This window comes from Canis aureus, chromosome 4 (assembly GCF_053574225.1).
Source record: "Canis aureus isolate CA01 chromosome 4, VMU_Caureus_v.1.0, whole genome shotgun sequence".
NCBI lineage: Eukaryota > Metazoa > Chordata > Mammalia > Carnivora > Canidae > Canis > Canis aureus.
The window spans coordinates 60016919-60038200 of record NC_135614.1 but is presented as its reverse complement, the minus strand read 5'-3'; the positions used below and the strand labels follow the sequence as shown (position 1 = coordinate 60038200).

Below are 21282 nucleotides of genomic sequence, written 5' to 3'. Positions count from 1 at the left end.
ATCAGTTCTTCGGTGATATTTAAAGCCCTGTGCCCCGGCTGCGCTGGGAGGACATTGCGCCTGCCTCCTCCTGCACTTTAGAGCCTAAAGAAGAGGGGGCCGCCTCCTGGGTTGACGAGGACCTACTCCCAATTCTGCCCAGACATGCTTATGTCACTGTCGCCCCGAGCCTAGGGAGAAGGAGGGGAGACTGTGCCCGCCCCTGAGATGCCAGCCGCCCTGCGATTGGCTACAGGGACCCCGGCCCGGCCGCGGATTGGTCATCGCTGAGGGCTTGAAAGGTGGCTGAGGGCGCCGGACCCCTCAGACGGCGGTGGCCCGGGATCAGCCCGCGGCTCCGGGGAGCCCGAGACGCCCCTGCCCGCCATGGCCAGGCTGCTGCGGGCGTCCTGCCTTCTCTCCCTGCTCCTGGCTGGCTTCGTCCCGCCCAGCCGGGGGCAGGAGAAGTCCAAGGTGAGTGAGCCTGGCGGGTGGCGGCCCGGCGGGAAGATCAGGGCCCCCAGGGGGCCATCTCTCCGTGACCGGGAGCCCCTTCCTCCCGGGCTCCCCTCCAGAAGGGCGACACCTGGCGCGAGGACCCTCCCTCCGGTCCCCCCTCTCCGCCCCGGGACCCCTCCCCGGAGCGCCCGTATCTTCGCAGTTGCATCTCGGGGAGATCTGGGTGCCCCGGGTGGGCGGAATGAACAGGGAGGGGGTCACTCTCGCCGGATTGACCCCGTCTGCCCCGCGGCCACTCCAGTGTCGCCTTGCTGCGTGCGAGCCAGGACGGTCCCCAGCTACTCCCCTCCAGGCGGGCCTGAAGGGGGCGGGGGCTCAGAAAAAGGCCTGGACACGGCGCCTGGCGCTGGCTGCGCAGATTCCCCGGGGAGACTGACGGGCCAGGAGACAGGGAAGGAACTGGGTGGTCCCCGTCTTGATAAATTGCAAGGAGGGCTCTTCTAGCCCAAGAACTAACGCAGGTGGAAATGACCACTCGGATTCCAGGGCGTTGGTAGAAGAAGCGGAGATCTGTGACAGAGGGTACTCTGGGTTGGCAGTGCACAACACCCAGGGCCTTGGCTAGATCCTCAATCCTTTCTGGGCCTCAGTGTGTCCATTTGTGGAGAGGGGGGTGGGGGGGCGGGCCGGGTGAGACAGGGGTCCCCCGCAACGAAGCTGATGGCTTCAGGAGGAATTCTTGGAGAAGCTGTAAAATCCACATATTGTTCTTTCAAGGGCTGTTCTGGGGCAGCCTCACTACCCTCCACCCACTGACTGTAGTGGCCTGAGCAAACCTGGTAGTTGGAGAAAGTTGGGGACTGTGAGCTCAATAGGAGAGGCAGAAATTTCCTGAGACTCCATCTATCCCCAGCAGGGTGGGGATGCTGAGGCCAGAAGTGGGGTGACCCAGCAAGCTTATCTCCTAGGATAGTACATGCCAAAGTAGGCCACATAGACCTCTCTTCTTCCCCAGGGTGGGAGGCAGAAGCCAGGCATCGGTATAGACCCAAAGAGAGAGATTTCCACCCTCCCAACACTCATAACATCCACACAGACACACACACTCCCTACAGGCTTGTGTAAGCTCAAGAGGAACTTTGAGCTTCTGGGGCTCTACAACTTTCTAGGTCTTTATTTGAAAATTTTAGGAGTCCATAATCGTATTTTCAAAGTTTTATCCACTGTTCAACCAGCCCATTCCAAGGGTTCCTTCCGTATGTTTCTATTCCCCCCCATCTGTCCTCAGCTAAATCCTACTCAGTCTGTTTCTCTTTGGAGTAACCTTAGAAACTGGATGGCTATGAAGGTACAACTTCCACAGCCCTGTTCATTATCCCCAACTCAAAAGGTATTTTCCAGGGCAGGGATGGGACTGAGTTTCAAGACTATGGTGTGGGGTAGAGGTGGGGGTAGGCAGACCAGCACCACGGAGTCAGCCCTTTACTCTCAGTTTGGGGAAAGCCAGAGAAGAGAAGATTGGGTCTTGACTCAAGAAGGCTAGAGGTAAGAATGTGGAGCCCATGAGTAGTTCATCATAGCTGTGTGTTCTTTGCTGAACTCTGGGGAGGAATAGGTGGATGCAAAGAGAACAGGATGGGTATGGTCTAGAAAAGTCTTAGGGTGAGGTATGATCCTATCAGATGCAACCAGTTAAGACTTGCTGGCTGACGACAGTCTGGGCAGGCTCATCTCTCCTCCCAAGCCCTCCAAGTCAAGATGTCATAGCTCTGGATTCTAAGACTCAACCACCTACCTTACCTCCAACTCCAGGGCCAAGGGATAGGATGGTGGGGCAGGTGAAGAATGGGATTGACAATAGGCTACAGTCCTGGATGGACATCTGCCTCCTTGTAGTCAAAGGGAAGAGCCAGATAACGAAGGAAATCCTTCCCTTGCTGGTCCCCCCTCCCCGCCCCCCAGTCCAGCTTACAGCTCCCCAGGCAACCTGTACTTGCTGCGCAGAAGGACTCCGCAGAAGCTGGAGAGGGTAACAACTGCTGACGTGCGCGGGATCCTAGTAACCGCTGGTTTCTAGGTGACTAAACGAGGCAGAGAATCATGGAACCACAGACTGACAGAGCTGAAGAGCCCTTAAGATGACACTGAATCTAAGCCCATCTGACAGGCAAGCAGCCAGAGCCCCAGACAAGGGAAAGGAGTGGTCACACAGAGCCAGAGTTGCGGCCAGGCCCAGGACTCAGGTCTCCTGCCCCCCAGGCCCAGCCTGCTTTCCCAGCATCACACAAGGCAGTGGTAGATGGGAGAAGGGAAAGACTCAAGGCCAGCAGCCCAAGCCGACCAGGGTCCTGGCTGAGACCCCCTCCAACTCCCGAGCCACCAGCACCCTGCCATACTGTCCAGCCACAGTGGGACTGAGGCACCTCCTCTGCCCTCCCTGCTTCGAGAGTGGGGCTCTAGCATGCATGGGTCCCGGGAGAGGGAGGGAGGCTCACAGCTCACATGAGGATGGGGCTGCGGTGCTCAGTGGTGAGTCCAGGCCATGGCTTCCACCCCTATGGACCACCCTCTGAGCCCCCTCAGTCTGAACCCACAGCTCTGGCCCCACTGGCCCCAGTAGAAAGCTCAGAGGCTCTGTCTTCGTCCCTTCTCCCTGAGACACCTTGCGCAGCAGCGCATCATCATCTTTACACTGGCTGGGGAACATCAAAGCCCTCCTCACAATAATGTGGGAAACTCAGGCCCTTTACCCTCGTGGCAGACAGAATAATCGCTCTCCCCTGATGTGGGGATTTCTCTCCAAGAGGCTTTCAAGACTGTTTTGTTCTGCGTATAGATTCTCACAGCCATTTGGGGAGGCAGGTGGCATTATCCTCGCCTGTCTGAGGCTCAGAGTAAAAGTGACTCACTCACCGGGGCCAGGGCCACAAAGCCAGCACAGGCTAAAAAGCTTAGTGAGAGGAGAGTCCCCTTACCCCACCCCCATCCCAAAGCTGTGCCAGAAGTGGATCATCCTGTTGTTTACAAGCTTCTGTTATTTGAACAACCTCTTGGCTTTTGTTCCTTCATTTCCCAGAATTTGCCTTTGGATCGGGGTGGAGTAGAAGAGGTGGAGGGGCATGCAGGGAGGCCTTGCCTTCTGGCTATTAGACCTCAGGGCCAGTGGGGCTGTGTTTGTTGTGCCCTGGGCTGTTTGTATTTTGTGGGGGAGCCAACCCAGCTAGGGCCAGGGAGACACAGGTTCTAGAGGAATGTTGAGCTTGGGTTTTGGACCTGCCTCCCGCACCCACTAAAAGTCACAGGGAATGGGATATCAGTCTCATGGAAAATAGGGAATTTGCATCAAAGCCAAGAGAGCTTGCAGCTTTGCCTGGCTCAGTAGGCCTCCGACATTTTCCAGACAGAGGTGGCTTTTCTACACCTTCCTGGGGCCACACCCTGCCAGCCAGATGACTCCCTTCACCCAGCTGGGCCCACGTACCTCACCTCAACAGCAAGCCTTCCGGGACTGATGCGAAGGAGAGGGTGTGGATTTGCTTCTCTAGCTCCAATCACTTATCTCTGTCTCTCCTGGTCCATACTGCGCTTTTGGACTTCATTTTAGTGTCTTGCCACCTCTCAGATTACCTGATACAACGGCAGCCAACATTTTCCTTTCCCATCATGACCAGCGCTGCTGCTGATTGTGTTATTGATGCCAAGACACCCTTTCAAGAGTCCACCCGGGTTTTCGTAGCCTGTACCAGAGCTGGGATAGGCGCAGAGTAGAGTCTGCTGCAATGTCCTGCTGGATGGCCGTGATCCCAGTCCTCCTCCCCGCCAGTAGCGAGGCTGACCAGGCATCATGGCTGAGCACAGCTGGTCCGGTTCAAGGTTCTCATCAAAGAGGAGGTTGAGGCGCAGAGAAGAGAAAGGGCTTAGCCCCAGACCACACAGGGAGTTAGTGGCAGAGCTGGACGTGGCATCTGGGTCCCCCACCTCAGAGTCCGTTGTTGGCTACTTGCTCTGGAGGTTGATGGGGGGAGGGTAGCAGCTGGGCAAAGAGGAAGGCTTACCGGTCGTCCAGGTGCACACTTACAGGGACCATCTCGCATGGGCAAGGCCCTGTTGCTCTGCCCTGGCCGTCACACCGAATCCTCCTGGCAGGCCTTCCCCTTCCTCGTGGCTCCTTCTTCCCTATTTTATAGCGACAGCCTCAGCTTTCCAGTCCTCCAGATCTGAATCACCCCTCTCCACACCACCGCTTCCTCCTTTCTGTTCAGTTCCTCCTCCACGATGCTGTTGTTCACCCACAGCATCACCTGCCTGGCTGGTGGTGGCAACGGCCACCCTGGGAGCCTCCATCCACGCGTCCAATAATGCAACCACCGGCACCAGCACGGTCTCCCCCAGGCCTGGCAAATGTTTACAAGTGGGCATGGGAGGCGGAAGTAATGGTCACAGAAAGCAGTATTTCAGGTTTCCATACAGTCACTGGCCGATTAAGCGCTTTCATAATCATTACCTTGCACAAGGAAGTAGACCTTTGTTCTGGTCCATTTCCGGTTAGTAGAATGGTCTTGGGCAAGTCACTCCCCCTGTTGGTATCTTTCATTATCCTGAAAATAGAGATGCCCAGTTTCCCTTCCAGCTCTAACAGCTCCCTGCTGCTGGTCTTCCTCTGTTCCAGACGGACTGCCACGGGGGTGTGAGCGGCACCATCTATGAGTACGGAGCCCTAACCATCAACGGGGAGGAGTACATCCCCTTTAAGCAGTACGCTGGCAAATACATCCTCTTTGTCAACGTGGCCAGCTACTGAGGCCTGACAGGCCAATACGTTGGTAAGAGCCCACCCCTGCTTCCCTGCTTTGGGGCTGTTTCTGCCAGTTGGGCACATTTTAATCACCGAAGCTTTTTTGGTGCAAGTGGGAAGGGGTGATCGTGATCATGAGAAAACAAACCCTGTATCCCAATTCTACTGTCTTCCATATTTTGGTGAAGACGATTATGTAAGCCTGAGGTCTGATCACCTTCGGACATGTTCTGCAAGATTCTCGGTTACCCTTCATCCCTGGGCCCCCCAACTGCCCTGAAAGCAGAGGGATGGAGGAGATTGGGTGTGCCTGGAGCATCCTTTCACTGGAGTAAGAAATGGTAGCGTTATCCGGCTGAGAATCTCCCACCTTCCCGCAGCCCCATGTGCCCTAACGCTTCTCTTGGCCCCTATGTGGGAAGCAGGCAGGTAGGCGGAGGTCCCGAGTACGTGTGTCAGTGGCAATCCCAGGTGTTTCACCCAGGCTTCATGATCCTGGCATCCTCACTCCTCCCTGCTGAGCCAGGGCAGAGCAAACAGCCTGAGGGAACAGGAAGATGCTGTGAGGCTGAGCACAGTCGGCTGGTGATGGTGAGGGAGTGGTGGGGCGGGGTGGAAAGCAAGGGCAATCTGACCCTGCATGTCTGCCTGGCAGTCTCAGGCAAATTCCTGACAGTGGAAGGACAGTGGGCTGGATGGCCGAGGGGGCACTGGGTGCTCTGGTCTAGAATGCTTCTGTCTAGCCTTGGAACAGAGCAGAGTGTGTTCCTGCAAGAGATGGGCTAGGTGCTAGCACCCAGGGAACTGGGGAGGCCCTCCCATCGATTCCCAAACTGCCAGAGTATAGGGTGGGTGAGGAGCCCACCCACCTCTCAGGAAGTCCTCTGCCTTCTGCCCAGGGATGTGTCGCTCTTGCTCTAAGACACTCAATCTTGAGAGTCCTGAAGGAGCCCTCAGCCTGCTGGCCCAGTGGTGGTGGGCAGCTGACTACTGATTTGAGAAAGGGTATTGTTCCTTCCTCCCCAAACCTCCAACCCAGCCAGACTGGAGCCAGGGGAATGGGACTTGTATACCCACACTGCCACACTCACTGGGCAACTTGGCCAAGGCCCCTCCCCTGTCAGGCCTTGGTGACTTCAGCTATACGATGGGTAAGCAGGGGGAGTGGTACGGATGGGCAGGGCTCCTTGATAGGCTACCTTCCTCTCTGCTTTCTCCCTGGCCCAGAACTGAATGCACTACAGGAAGAGCTTGCGCCATTTGGTCTGGTCATTCTGGGCTTCCCCTGCAACCAATTCGGAAAACAGGAGCCAGGAGAGAACTCGGAAATCCTACCCAGCCTCAAGTGAGTGCTTGCTTGCTTGGTGTCTTGAGAAAGCTCAGCCCCCCGGTGCCCCAGCCTGGGTGCCAGGCATCTCTTGCATTGGCCCCTATACATGACGGGTACTTAGCCACCAAGAATTACGTTCCCCTTCCAGGGACCCCAGTTGCTAGCATGAACAGAAGAGGGGTTGGAGACAGGGGTGACAGGGATGACTGTGTGTGAGTGCGTGGTGCGATGGTGGGGCGGGGTGGGTGTAGGCAGGGACAGAGTTACTGAGTAGGTACCAAACAGGGAAAAGAAGCTTGCTGTGCCTATGCCCACACTGTACCTATGCCCATTCGATAGGTATAGGTACCATAGGTATATGTGGAATAAAATCCAGATTTCCAACACCCCCTCCCTGTTCAGTCCATTCTGGTCATTTCTGAGCCCTATGCCCATCTCCTTGGGACCCACATAAGAACTTTCCTTGTAGGTATGTCCGACCAGGTGGGGGCTTTGTCCCCAATTTCCAACTCTTTGAGAAGGGGGATGTGAATGGAGAGAAAGAGCAGAAGTTCTACACATTCCTGAAGGTGAGTGGTATAGCCACCTTTGCAGGAGCCACTCGGCCCACTGGACACCTGCCCTGGACAGAGCTGTGGCCACTCCTGGCTCCAGCCCACGCAGAGGCAAGGCCTGTGCCACCCTCCCCTACTTCCAGGCCCCTGGGAGGATTTCTTGGCATCTATCATTCCAACCATAAGGCTTTGCAGACCCTAGGATCTCAGTAGCCCATTTTATCGATAAGGCCCATGCAAGGCCCCAGAAGGGACAAGTAAAGGTCTTACAACCTGCTAGAACCAAAGGTGGTCCTGGGATTCCACTTTCAACTCCAAAATGGGTGTCCTTTTCTCAGTGCCAGGCTGTCCTCCTATCCCCCAGGAAGGCCTGGAGAGGGAAGGTGGGAAGGGCCCCAAGCAACGCTGACACTCCTCTCATCCCTGCTGCAGAACTCCTGTCCTCCCACCTCGGAGCTCCTGGGCTCACCTGGCCGCCTCTTCTGGGAACCCATGAAGGTCCATGACATCCGCTGGAACTTTGAGAAGTTCCTGGTGGGGCCAGATGGTATACCCATCATGCGCTGGTACCACCGGACCACGGTCAGCACCGTCAAGATGGACATCCTGGCCTACATGAGGCGGCAGGCGGCCCTGGCCATCAAGGGGAAGTAAATCAGGCCTGCCCTACCCCATGTCCACCACACCAGGGCTGGGGAGGGACTCCATTCAGGAAGGAATCCATTTCTCTAACCGCACCACACTCCCACCATAGACCTCCTACTATTACACAAGGCCCCAACCCAACACAAACATGCGCATATGATCGTGTCTGTATTGCTGTGCATGTGCGTGTTTGCACACATGCCTAGGTGTGTGTGACCGTGTGTGCATGAGTGTACAGCCACCTGTGTCTACCTGCATGAATACAGCAGACGTGTGCCACAGGTGTGTGCACAGCCGTTGTGCTATGGAGAGTACTAGGGAATACCTCCCCTTTCTCTCCAGTTCTCTGTTCCAATGATAACCATTCACTTTTAGCTGAGCCCAAAACCAGCTCTAGATCCAACAGTTCTGCTCTGACCTAGACCTCAACCTTGAGGCCAGCACCTCCCATTATCTCCAAATACCACCACTGAAGTGCCCAGACGTTTCTGGGTCTACCACACTGCCCAATCTTTCTCTCCACTGTGCAACTGCTCTCCTTCCTGAAGGGCCCTCCCAAGCCCCCTACCCACCCCTTAGTGCTCCCAGAAAGCAGCCAAGGAAGATGTGAGAGCAAAGGCCATGTTCCCCGTGTCAGGAATGGCATCTCCATGAAGGAGGGGCCCGAAGCCCTCATGGGCGGACCTCCCCTGAGCCTGTCTGAAGGGCCGGCCCTTAGTGCATTCAGGCTGAGGCCCCTGGACAGGGATGCTACCCCTGCTTCTCTGGAGGATGTGCCCTCTCCCCTCACCCTGGTCCCTGGCATTAGACTCCCCCCCGCCCCCAATCCCCATCTGCCCAGTAAAGGCCTTTGTGCAGCACCCGAGCCTACTGCTTCCTCCATGGGGCCACTGTAGCTGGGGTGGGGAAGGGAGGGGGTGGGAGTGCGTGCTTTGGGCCCCTGCTGTTCGGTTTCTACCTAGGCCCACTCTGCTTCTCTAATTGGCATCTGGAATTTATAAAGCCAGTTCAGGTCCACTCCCATTCCCTCCTGCAGTTCTCCAGGCAGCTGGGGCTGAGATGAAGTATTTCATTTGACAGGTGTAGAAACAGGCTCACAGAAGGGGCAGCCTTGCCCGGTCTCTCCTGATGTGTGGGGGGCAGGACTGGAATTTAAACCTGGGTCACCTGACTCTCAGCCCAGACCCCTTCCACTGCCCCTGGGTGCCCCAACCACGGGAAGGCTTGGAGCAGGGCCCAGGGGATATCGGCCACGAGTCCTGGCAATGCTCTCGGTGGACTAGTGGGGACAGAGCACAGAGGGACAAGGAAAGCAGCACACTCCCTGGGAGGGCGCCATTAGCCAGGGCATAAAAGAACACAAGTCACAGAATACTGATCTTCAACTTGGATTTATGTCCAAGGTTCGTGCAAACAGCCGCCCAGGCATAGCCAGCCACCTTATTCTGGGCCTCTGGCACACAGGCCTCCAGCTGTGGGGCCAAGGGTCTGGTGGCTTCACAGTGGGTCCCTCAGACCACGCGGCCAGCACGGCCTCTATCCCAGGCTGCCATAGCGCTGGCAAGGCTGCCGTGGGTGGAAGCAGAGGGCCTTGCAACAGAACACCCTGTCGTTCTCCTCTGCTTCTGGGAGCAAACCCGCTCTTCCCACAGCTCCTCAGAGGGGAAGGGTTGGCCATGGGGCAGGTCCTGCTACTACAGAGCTTGAAGCAAAAATTAAACACACACATGAGTTGAACGTGTTCCTCAGAGGGGCTGGAACCATTTCCAGGGAAGTTTTGAAAGGAAGGGGTCTCATCTGCTACCCTACTCTTGAGACTGATGTCCTTGTGATTCCACAAACATGGCAGGTCAAGGTCGGGTGAGGCAGGCTTCTCTCCACTTGGTCGCAAGGTAGTGAGTTTCTCCTGGTCACACCAAAGGAGGGGCCCAAATGGAAGCCTTCTGGGTGGAGCCTCTCCAGTGTGTAAACAGTTCAGGTTGGGCTGGGGCACAGCCCAGTGGCCCGTTGGCTTCCCATCCAGCCGAGGCTCTAGCTACACAGAGAACACGGCCTCTGGATTTCCGTAATCTGGGATCAGGTGGCTCTACATGACTAAGGTGGAGCCAAGTGACGTAATCTGGTCTCACTGAGGCCCCTCACGGTCATTTTTCGTAGACTCTAAAGAAAGAAAAATATTGAGGACTTTAAAGATGATGGAGTACAGTAGACTTCAAAGGCCTACGGAAACCAGCAAGTAACAACGGAAATCAGAGAGTTAAGTGCTGCCAAGCACCAGGCCCTAGGCTAGGACCTTAGGGATGTTTGTCATTCAATCCTCGCTTGGCCCTACAAGGCAGGCATATTAGTATCCCTTTATGGGAGGGGGAATAAGAGCACAGAGAGATTTTTAAGAATTAGCCTCAAGTGCCAGATCTAAGAGGTATTTGAGCTGAGCCCGTCTGGCTCCAGGTCCCAGAGGGGGAGCAGTTCAGGGGGAGGGGACAGCCCTGCCCACTCACTCCTCATTACAGCGGCGTCTGAAGGGCCCCACACAACCTCCAGGGCTCTGCCGGGAGCCAGGAGAAAATGGCCAATAAGCCCAAGACCTCCTCCCAACCACGCTGCCTCCACGTTACCCTGCAGCCTCTGCTCGCACACCCCTCACCCTGTGAGGGCCCTCTAACCTCCTGGCAGAGCTGGCTCTATCTCTGCAAAGCCACAACCCTTAGAGAACCCTCTTTGTGCTGAGGGGACTCAGCTTCCCTGATGTCCCCACGCACCAGCAAGGCAGTGCCTTCCGCCCCACAGAGCCTTGCAGAAAGCAGGGTCATCATTAGGGACCTGAAGTCCTCCTATGACTTCAGTGAACGTCTAGACCTCTAGTCCCCAGCTGTTGATGGTCAACACCATGCGTGACCTGACGGGGCTTTTCCAAATGCACATCTGATCTGTCATGCCACTCTGCTGTCAATATGTGCAAGGATTCCACATCATCTTTAGGAAAAGGCCAGTCCCCTGCCATCCGTCCACAAGTCCCTGACAGCCTGCACTCACCTACCTCCCTGACCTTGCCTCGCCCGTTTCTCCTTCCCCACCTTGTCCTTGGCTCCTCCAGTCTTCTCTGGCCTTCTGTCTTCCCTCCCTCCCACCAGGGCCTTTGTATTTTTCATTTCTCTACAAAAACATCCTCCACTGTCACCTCTTCACCCGGCTAATGCCACACTCTGAGGGTCTCAACTCCAACATCATCGCCTCCAGTCCAGGTTGGGCTCCGTTGTTAGCTGCTCTCCTTCCTTCAGGGCACCTGAGTGCAACTGAAGCCCATTTGTGTCGGGTTTTTTTGGTGTGTTTTTTTGTCATTTCTTTGTCCCCTGCTCTTTCAGGGCAGGAACGGTTACCTGTTTCTACCATGTGGCTTCCCTAGCACCCAGCACAGAGCCTGGCATTCAAACACCACACTCAGATTAATGCATGAATGACTTCAATCCCCTCACTCTGCAGTCACCTCCTCATCCTCTCAACACTATTTTGGAACATGAAGCCTCTCTTCCACCAAGACCAGATGGTAGTCACATCATCCCCAAACTGGAGCATTCCCAGTAGGACAAAAGTTATCTCCCCCAGTGAGATAGACCAGGACTAGACCACACTCACCTGGTTCCACAGGCCTGGCTGTGGGCGAGTCCATCACTTGGGAGCTCTGATTGCGCATCCCTCCACAGGGCGGCCGCCAGGTGTATTCTGGCTGCAACAAAACTGGTGCTTAGTAGTCAACAACCAACTACACTAAAAAATTAGAGTAGCAGCTGCCATGCCAGCACAGCACTGAATGTGTGTTAATCCAGTACAAATGAATCCTTACTACAACCCAGGTTGCCATCCCTGTTTTACAGGTAAGGAAACTGAGGCTGAAGGTCCTCTAGCTAAGGAAGTGGCCAAGCTTCGGTTCTAGGTCTCTGTAACCCCAGAGCCAATGTCTGAAGCCACACACTCTACTCCAATGTAAATCCCCAAGAAGATGTGTGTAAGGACTAGTGGGAGAAGCTAGAAGAGAGGCCAGGCAGGAGGCATGTCCCTGTCCAGGTGGGAGTGGGGATGCCGAAACAGGACCCTGGCAGAAGGTGGAGAGGATGGGACAGGTGATGGCAGCTCTTTGGAGAAAGAATAATAAGCAAATAAGAGGAAAAAGGGACAGGAGAAGAGAAGGGAAGGGGAAGACAGAAGGACAACTTAGGAGAGAACGCATGCTGAGGGCCCGATACCTGGTTACACGTGCATGTTCTAAGAAAAAGTCAAAGCAAACTCTGACCCACTGGCCTGCTTAGTGGGCACCCAAAGGGAGCCCACCTTTCTGCTCTGCCCTCTGAGCCTTTTCTGTCCTGCCCCAGAGACCCTGAAGAGTTTTGGGATGGAGAGTCCTGCTGGGCTCTGGACAGGTGCCTGCACACCTCAGTGCTGTTCCGCAAAGAGCCAGGATGCAGTCTAAGACCCCTTCACTTGACCTTGCCCTCTAGAAGGTGTGTGGGCTGGTCTCTGTGTGTCCTGGAGCGAAGGAGGGGCACAGACTCACCAGATGGAAGAGGCGTGAGTTTGGAAGTGGGGGTGTGTGCTCCATGGCCATGGGGGGTGGGGGGTAGCGGATCTGGGACCAGTCCTCAAAGCCGTGGTGTGGCACCATAGGTGGCATGGGAGCATAGGCATAGGGGTAGGCCCCGCAGAGGTGCTCTGGGTGGGGTTCCACGTGGTAGCGCTCCGCCGAAGCCTGTAAGAGATGCTGATGTCTGGCTCTAGCCTGTGACAGGCTGCACAGGCCACCCCCGGTGACAAGACACCTGTCTTATCTCTTTCTCCATTTGGAATCTTAGTTCTCTGAAGGCTGGTACATGGGCACCAATGGCTGGTACATGGGACACAGATGGCTCATACAGGGACACAGATGGCTGGTACATGGATACAGATGGCTGGTAGAAGGGCACAGATGGCTGGTACAGGGGCACAGATGGCTGGTACATGGATACAGATGGCTGATACATGGGACACAGATGGCTGGTGCAGGGACACAGGTGGCTGGTACAGGGGCACAGGTGGCTGGTACAGGGGCACAGGTGGCTGGTACATGGGACACAGATGGCTGGTACATGGGACACAGATGGCTGGTACAGGGACACAGATGGCTGGTACAGGGACACAGATGGCTGGGACAGGGACACAGATAGTTGGAACGGGGGCACAGATGGCTGGGACAGGGGCACAGATGGCTGGGACCGGGGCACAAAATATCAACAATGACAGCTAATGTGTCATGAGCGCTTGTTCTGTACCAAGTACTATTTGAAATGCTCTACCTGCGTTCCTTCATTAATTAGTTGGATACCTGAGCAGACACTGACTCTCCCCTCCAGCCCTGAATAAGGTAGAATGAGGTAAGTGCTGCTTCCTCCATCAAGCCTCCTCACCTTGGCTTTCCTCTTCTGCTGTTTGAGGGCTTCTTTTGTCTTCTCCTCATCTTTGAATGCTTTTAGCTGAGAGGAGGAGGGAGGGGGAGAAGACTGTTGGCACAGGTGCTCCTTGGCCAGGCCTGGACCCAGGGCGAAAGCAAGTGCACAGGGCTACCACTCCCGGCTGCCTGCCTGGCGCAGCCCCAAGGAAGGGTCTTGAGGGGGCGGGAAGGCCCCGTGGGGCAGAGCACAGCCCAGGCTGGCTGCTGCAGGTGAGGCCTGCTCACCGTGGGTGGTCTGAACCCAAGTCAGGAGGGTTCACACGAGCCCTGTTGCTGTGCGTCCCTGTTAACATGCTTTAGTTCCATTCTGTGAGGGTGGTGGCTCTGACTGGAGGTCCAAGAAGGATGGGGACTCAGAAGTTTGCTGGCAGGACTGGAAGAACCAGTGAGCGTCCTGACTTCTGGTTGCATCAGGGACCCTCCAATCCACACCCCCTGCCCCATGAGGACAGGCCAAAGGGGTGCCCCTTCTTTGGTCCAGCTGTTCTCACCTGGGCATTGGACAGGGTGACCTGGGCCTGCAGCTTCTCCACCTGCTTCTTCAGCTCCTCCTTCTCCTCATTCATGCGTTCTCGATCACTGCGCTCCCTCTGGAAGTCCTCCTCAAAGATCTTCACCTGGAAGGGAACAGGGGTGGGGGTGAGGGAGGAGGGGCTCAGACTGCTCTGGCCTCCTGCTGGTTTCACCCCATCTTCACATCACTGTGAAGAGGGGGTGGGGGAGGGGAGCAGGTGCACCTCTGGCTCCCTACCCCCACCTTCAAACAGAGTAGTTCAGTATTTTATATTCTGAGCTTCAACATAGGGCTTTATTTAAACAAGGTATCCATGACTTAAAAACAAAGCGTGGGGGCATCACAAGCCGCTAACCAGTACAATCCTTTCATTCTGCTAAGGCCCCCATGAGAGGTGAGGCCAGGCCCAGAGCAGGACTGGAGGTGGTCGCCCAGCTCCCAGGGCAGAGGACCTCAGAACTCTCCCAAGGCTTCGGGGGCACCCTCGCATGGAAGGTGCTGGGATGGCTCCCTGCCTCTGTGACTGCAGTTCACATCCTGCTGCAGACCAGTGAGACACCGGCCAGGTTAGAGATGCTTTAGGGGGCTCCAAAGCATCGCATCCAATAGGAACAGACGGGAGAGCCCTCGCCTTTCCAATTCCCTTCCAATCCTTCTGTGCCCCTTGAGGACAAAGTCCCCATTTGTGCTAGCATGTCTTTAACATCCTTCCAGTACTTACTAATTTCCCTTCCCTTCCCTCAAAGAGGACTCAAGGTCAGCGTCTTCAACAGGCAAGAGTTTCCAACTAGAGTTTAATCATCCTGTTTTTCTTTCACTGTATTTATTGCTTACAGTTATTTTCTATTTTGTGGCAAAGAATTAACAGTGTCCATTTCAAGTAGTGATATAAAGTTCCTTTTTAAATACATCTGTTGAAAGTAATTTATTTAAAATTTATTTTGAAAATACTAGGTAACTAATAGCGCAGCTGGGGTACAGAGATGGTTAAACCAAAAAGGTGGCGGAGGAATGACTTAGGGATGCAGTGCTGGGAAGGATAAACCTACAACCGGGCAGGGAACCTGGCTGACAGCCAGAATGTGGTTTCCTAATTAGATCTTCCATGTGATTCCAAGCCCATCCTGGGCCCTCAGGAATGCTCCAGCTCCCCCACTCAGTACCTCCTACCTGACCTCCTCCTCTGGGGCTCACCTGCTGTTTCAGCAATTCGTTCTGTGTGACCAGCTCCTGTTTCCTTAGGAGGCCACTAGCTCCTTCTGGGCCCCCAAATGCTGGTGGAGAGGAGGGGGAGGCCTGGATGCTCAGTGCTTCCTCCAGGGCCTGAGATTGGGAAGAAAGGAGACAGGCCCATCAGGAGAACCCCTGGAAGGCCGCCCCGTTAGAGAGGTCATCTTCAGTGACCCCCCCACCCCACATTAGTGACAATAATAACTGATACCACCAGTACTATTAAGGAAATGCTACCCTATTTATTTACACTATACGCGCATCACCGCATTGGATCCTCTCCACTGTCCTATGAAGAAAAGACTATGATCATCACCCTCATCTGACAGATATGAAAAGTGAGGTTCAGAAAACCGTGATTTGCCCAAAGTGACACGGCTTATAAGCAGGCTAACCGGGGGTCTTCACATAGAAGGGACAATCTCCCCTTCCCTGAGCAAGTGCAGCTCAACTTCTAGCACCTAGATCTAGAGAGAGTATTAAAGCCCTTTGGGGAAGCTTCCATGGCCTCAACAACCACCTTGCCCTCAGATTCTTTGGCTTTTCCAAATCCATGGCTACCAAGCCAACCTTTCCATCCCCAACTCTCCGGTAGTTAGATTACAGTGGAATTTAATTTTGACTTATATAATATTTTGCCTTTCTAAGCCTGAAAATGGGCTGAAACATCACCAAATAACATTTTGAAAAAGAAAAGAAAAGCACCTCTACCCTACCATGTTCACAAAATACTTTCCTTTAGGTAAGCCATGGGCTCGCAGCTTCTCAGAAGGTCTCTATTAACCGGTTTTCTCCTCCAGCTCAGTTAACATGTTACCTGAGAACTCTGGAACCCCGCTCAAGACTGGCCACCCTCATCACCACCTGGACTTTAGCCCCCGGGATGGCAGGGCTTCTGCTTGCCATGTATTAGCAAGCAGTGGCCGTAGTGCCTCCCTGGATGGTGGGGGGATAGAGAAAACCTCCCCCAACTTGGACTTGGGCCCCTACTTAGTCTCCTTGACTTTCTCAGAAACCCAAGGAAACTCTGCTGAGCCAAGAGTAACCCCAGGATGCTGCAAGGGGAAGCTGTGGCCCCGCTCTATCCTCCTATTCTATCTGCCGATTTTTTAGATAAGAAGACTGAAGTCCAGGAACAGGGAGACTTGCCTGAGGTCACAAGCAAAGCAGGTCACTTGCCTTGTTATGAGGCGCCCACACGTGTGTCTCTATCCCCGGCTATGCCAGGGAAAGCGGGAGGGCAGTGATCCTGCCTGAGTCACTTCTCTAGGATCCAGCATCATGTACAATTCTATGCCTGGATTTAGGGCCCCTCAGTCCCCTAGCTCAGCACAGGTCAGTCTTTTCTCTGAGAACAGGTCCCAAGGATCCCCAGAATTGGCAAAATCAATGATTATCAAACCCCAAAACCAAATAGAAACGGTTACCCTAGAAGGGCTGGGGCCCAGGGAATATGCCAAACTCATGCCACAGCCTGCCATGAGCAAGGTCAGGAGGTTGGGGGGCTGAGGGGAGGCAGACAGATGGAAAAAGAGGCAAAGATGAACCACAGACAACTTCTCCAGGCTTTTGGCTCCTTTCAGAGCCTCTTCTTGTCTGTTCTCGCTCTTAACCCCATGCTGGAGCGTGGCAGGGCTGGAAGGAGTCCAACTCCTGGAAGGAGTTCAGATAGCAAACCTGAGGCTCAGAGAGGCTGGAGTGGCTAAGCTGGGACCAGAACCAGCCCCCAGAGCTGGCCTCACTCCTACCCATTGGCCTTGGGTCCAAGTGGCAGGCTTCTGCCTTAAAATCCAGCCTCCACTGGATACCCCTATCTCCCTGGGTCCCAATTCTCAAGGGCAGGAACCCTCAGGCCTCTGCTTACCCACTCCCTCCAGCAAGTGTTTGCCGAGCATGTGCTTTGTGCCAGGCACTATGTGGGGTGCAGGGGGCACATACACTGGTAAAGAGGAGCACTCCCTACCCCCCCGGAACCTGCCAGAGGGGAAGACAGATCATCAAACAGGCAATCACAGGAAGACACAAGAAGGGGAACGAAAGAAGGTTCTGGTGCCTTAGGAGCATGGAACAGGGGGACCTCAATGAGACTCCAGGGAGGCCTGCCTTGGTCAGGAAGAGGTATTACACTGAACCTGAATGATGAGGGGGGTGGCACCCTGTGAGGAGACAGCGCAGCCTGTGGCCAAAGGCTGGAACAAGCACAAGTGTACCCCAGGGCTGGCCACAGGCACTTGAGCACTTGGGGAGGGAAAGGCAGAGGCAGGGGGAACCGCAAGCCTGCATGGAGGCTCTCAGCACCTGCTCCCTGACCTGCTCCCTGATCCAGTAATGCCCCCTCTCCTGAGTTGAGGGTCGGGACACTGGTGACAGAAGGGTGCTGCAGCTAGGCTAGTGAAGTCCTGCTGTTCCAGCGACTGGGGCCAAGGCACCCACCTTGTTGAGCCTCTGGATCTCCTTTTCCTGGTACTCCCGCTGCCGGGTGAGTGGGCTCAGCTGATCCTGCAGGTACTTGACCTTCTGGCGCAGTTCCTTGGCCTCTGCTGTCAGCTGTTCCTTGTCGGTCTGCAGGTGATGCAGGGGTTGGTTAGGCAGGGAGCCCCTGCAGCAGGCCTGAGCTCCCTGCACTGTTTCCCCCCTCCCCCCCACCCCAGTCAGCCATGCTTCCTCTCTGCCTCTCCCTCAGCAGTTCCCAATGCTCATGTGAAGACACCGCATAAGGCACCTGGCATTAGAGCCACATGCCCACAATGTCCTGTCCTCATGGAAAAGGCAGCTCGGTTCACTGAAAGACTCTGGGCTCTGACACCAGCTCCTTTGCCAACGAGCTGAGACCTCAGCCATGGTCACAGTACCCCCTGGTCAATGCTCACCTATCTGCCATGGGTAGGGGGTTCTTAACATGTGTCACAGATGGGCATCAGGAGGTCTGCGAGCCCCACAATGGGATGCAAAATCTGTGCAATTTTTTAAGAAGAGGAGTCATAGTTTCCCTAAGATTTGCACAGGGATCTTCTGTGATGCACAGAATTGGTAAACCACTGAGAATATCTAAAGGACCTTTTAGGTCTTACAGTCTCTAAACCTAGGAGAGAAGACACTAAAGAAATAAATGCAGCAAACGAAGTAGAGAGTATCCCTCCACAGAGAAACAAAGCACTGCAAGGCAAAAGAAAGAGCACCCCAGCTGAGAAGAAACCAGGGAAGACTTCAAGGTGGGAGCCCTGCTCCCATGCCTACTATGGAACACACAGGGCTCCTTCACTGCAGAGGGCCACAGCTGGACTGGCCTTTAGAGAGCATCAAATCCTGATCCCTTTATGTGATGGAAAATGAATGTACAGAGAGGGAAGGTGACTTACCTAAGGTCACACAGTGAGCTGGGCTAGAACCCAGGTCTCCTAATTCTGGTGCTCCTTCTCCCCTCGCAAGTCAAAGGAAATATTTCAAATCAGGGAAGTCAGCCATAAACTGGGGAGCGCAGCCTTGGGCAGACCTTGTGGGAGGTGTTCTGGATGCCCATGTAAGTGGCTCCAGCATCAGCATGGCCTCTATTACCATGTGTCCTTATGGGGCCACACTTCATCTTGTGACATCCCACCTCTCCCCAGCTAATAGGGAGGACTGTCCCCATCTCAGGGAATTATCTCACCTACCAATGTCAGCTAGGGGAAAGGACCAAAGAGCCAGGGGTCTGGTGACAGTCACAGATGTGACCACACTTGGAGAAAAGCCAGGCAGTGTCCTTACACACATCTTCAGGGCAAGGCACGATCACTGGGCAGGCTGATCCCTCAGATAAAGCCCCTGGGTGTCACATGCTGACAGAGGGAACTTGGAAATGCAATCTGTGTTGAAAATGTCCATTTTCAAGCTAGGCAAAAGCAGCCTGTGCCCAGTTCCCATGAAGGGGAAGACACTAGGACATAAATACAATCTTCCAAGAGCCTGAGGGTCAGTGGCCTTTCCTCTTTAAGCTGTCCCTGGATACTGGAAGGCTGCTGTCAGTGATGGATCAGATGCTATTTCTTCAGAGGACTGGCTCCCATTCCCCTTCAGACTGAACCTGGTTCCCCTTTACGCCCTCTCCTTGCTCCCTGTAACTTCTCCTGTGATACTGGTACATACTTCTATATATTTGCTTCTGTAATGAGTTATTTCGTGTTTCTTCCCAGCCAAGGGCAGGGCTGGTCTGTTCCCTGCTGAGTCTCTGTGCCCAGCACGGAACCAAGTGCACGCTCTGTTGCACGGTGGCTAGGCTGGTGGAGAAGGGAGGCTCCATGTAATATTTGAGTCCCTCCCAAATAGCCATCACTACTCTAAATGTCCAGTAGCAGCCCACTCCCATCAAGCACCAGAGCAGCCTACGTGTGTCTCTTTTATATTCTGTGCTCTCCTGGATGGTTTCCTTGTCTCGAACATTTTATTATTTTCTAAAAAAGTTTATTTATTTATTCATGAGAGACACAGAGAGAGAGAGAGAGGCAGAGACATAGGCAGAGAGAGAAGCAAGCTCCCAGCAGGGCGCCTGATGTGGGACTCGATCCCAGGACCCGGGATCATGACCTGGGCCAAAGGCAAACACTCAACTGCTGAGCCACCCAGGTGCCCCTGTCCAGAACATTTTAATTAAACAAAAAGCTCTTCTACACGTAAACAAGAAAACACAGAAAGCAAGAGCTAGGGGAGCCTGGGTGGCTCAGTGGTTGAGCGTCTGCCTTCGGCTCAGGTCGTGATCCCGGGGTCCTAGGATCGATTCTGCATCGGGCTCCCTGCTCGGTCAGGAGTTGCCTCTCCCTCTGCCCCTCTACCTGCTTGTGCTCTCCCTCTGTCTTAAAAAATATAAAAAAATAAAATTAAATTTAAAAAATAAAATAAAATAAAATAAAATAAAATAAAATAAAATAAAATAAAATAAAATAAAGCAACAGCTAATCCAGTCTCTATTTTTAGATGGGAAACAGAAGGAAGGAAGTGCTTTTGCCTAGGGCCACACAGCCCTCTGCCCTACAGCCAGCGCAGGAGCCCTCCGACCTGGGCCTGCAGCCTATTTCCTGCACTGAGCCCTCGGCTAATGGGGCGGGGACAGAGGCCCCCAAGCTGGGCCCGCAGGCACCAGCCGTCCACTTGCCTCCTCCATTTCAATCTTGGACTTGGCCAGGAGGAGCTTCCGGTCAAAGTCACGCTGCTTCTGCTCCCGCTCAGCCTCCAGGTCGGTCACCTGCTTCTGCAGGTCCGCCAGCTTCTGGCGCAGCTCGGTGATCTGGGTTCAAGGGCAGAGAGGGGGGTGTGTGAGGGCAGGGGCGCGCCTCCACAGTTCAAAGCTCCTGGGAGGGAAGCCGCAGGCCGGAGACCAAGGCGGCCCGGATTGCACAGCCGGGAATTTGGGGTTCAGCCTTGAGCTCCCGCAGCCCTACAGTACCTTCTGCTCGTACTGCTGCTTCATGGACCGGAAGTGCTGGTCCCATTGCTTGTTCACCTCGAGCAGCTGCAGGGAGAGATGGGGGTGAGCAGGGGCTAAGCAGGTAAGGCACAAAGACCAGCTTCCCAGGGTACACATGGTGTGTGGGGGGGAACGGTGGCCTATGGACACTGCCTCAGAACCCCTTCTTGAAATCTCGGGGTTCTCCAAGCAGGAACTTTCACCAGCTGCTATATCCTATCCAATCCTAATGCTAAAGGCGTGTGTGCCATTACACAACACACACGCGAGTTGCAGTTAGGTATGAAAGCTTCACATTCTCATTTTCCTTAACTCAGTGTCTGTCTCTGAAGCACTTTGCACAAGTGTGCGAGTGCGCCTGTTCAAGGCTGGCCCTCCCAGCAGTGTTGGTATCACAGCCAAATCCAGGAGACGACCTGCACGTAGGAGGTCGGTTACGAAAATTACAGCAGAAACTGGAAATGAGGCACCCATGCACTTATTAAGAAAATCAGGCCCCTGATACATGGCCGCGTTATTACTGAGATGACCCTAATTATCTGCCATGCATGACACAACAATTTCTCAGGGAAGAAAAACAATCTACACCATTAAATACATAAAACAATGGGGAAAAGGCATCGCCATTTCAGACACGTTACCATATGATAAAGACTAACTCAGAAGCGAAGAAATAGAGTAGATGTTTTATACATAAATACCCTCAAAGATAGCTAATTTTGAAGGAGAAAAGAAAAACAGTAACCTGTAATAATGCAGTATCAAGGATATAATTTTTTCTGCCTATTTTAAAAAACAGGTTCTATGTTAGTAAGTTCACAATAAAACAGAATTGTTGCCAACTTGTGGTCAAC

At 54.2% G+C, this 21282-nt stretch overlaps 2 protein-coding genes across 6 annotated transcripts in view; one reads left to right on the top strand and one right to left on the bottom strand.

The window, feature by feature from the left end:
* Positions 1-290: 290 nt before the first annotated feature.
* GPX3 (glutathione peroxidase 3) lies at positions 291-8622 on the top strand. The gene is made up of 5 exons (XM_077895844.1): positions 291-453; positions 5108-5261; positions 6461-6578; positions 7033-7132; positions 7550-8622. Exons 1-5 carry the CDS (start codon positions 367-369, stop codon positions 7769-7771), a joined length of 681 nt encoding a protein of 226 aa, XP_077751970.1. The 5' UTR covers positions 291-366; the 3' UTR covers positions 7772-8622.
* Positions 8623-9137: 515 nt separating this feature from the next.
* The window catches only part of TNIP1 (TNFAIP3 interacting protein 1), a 49253-nt gene continuing 37108 nt past the window's right edge, over positions 9138-21282 (bottom strand). For 4 of the 5 annotated variants that reach the window (XM_077895839.1, XM_077895842.1, XM_077895838.1 and 1 more), the window contains 9 exons: positions 20408-20473; positions 20117-20248; positions 17422-17550; positions 14953-15081; positions 13736-13861; positions 13201-13266; positions 12315-12506; positions 11399-11489; positions 9138-9922 (listed from right to left, as the gene is read on the bottom strand). In XM_077895839.1, coding sequence (XP_077751965.1) covers positions 9888-9922; positions 11399-11489; positions 12315-12506; positions 13201-13266; positions 13736-13861; positions 14953-15081; positions 17422-17550; positions 20117-20248; positions 20408-20473 — 966 coding nt within the window. In that variant the 3' untranslated portion in view covers positions 9138-9887. The remainder of the gene's footprint in view (positions 9923-11398; positions 11490-12314; positions 12507-13200; positions 13267-13735; positions 13862-14952; positions 15082-17421; positions 17551-20116; positions 20249-20407; positions 20474-21282) is intronic. The other variant, XM_077895840.1, reaches the window with a different exon arrangement.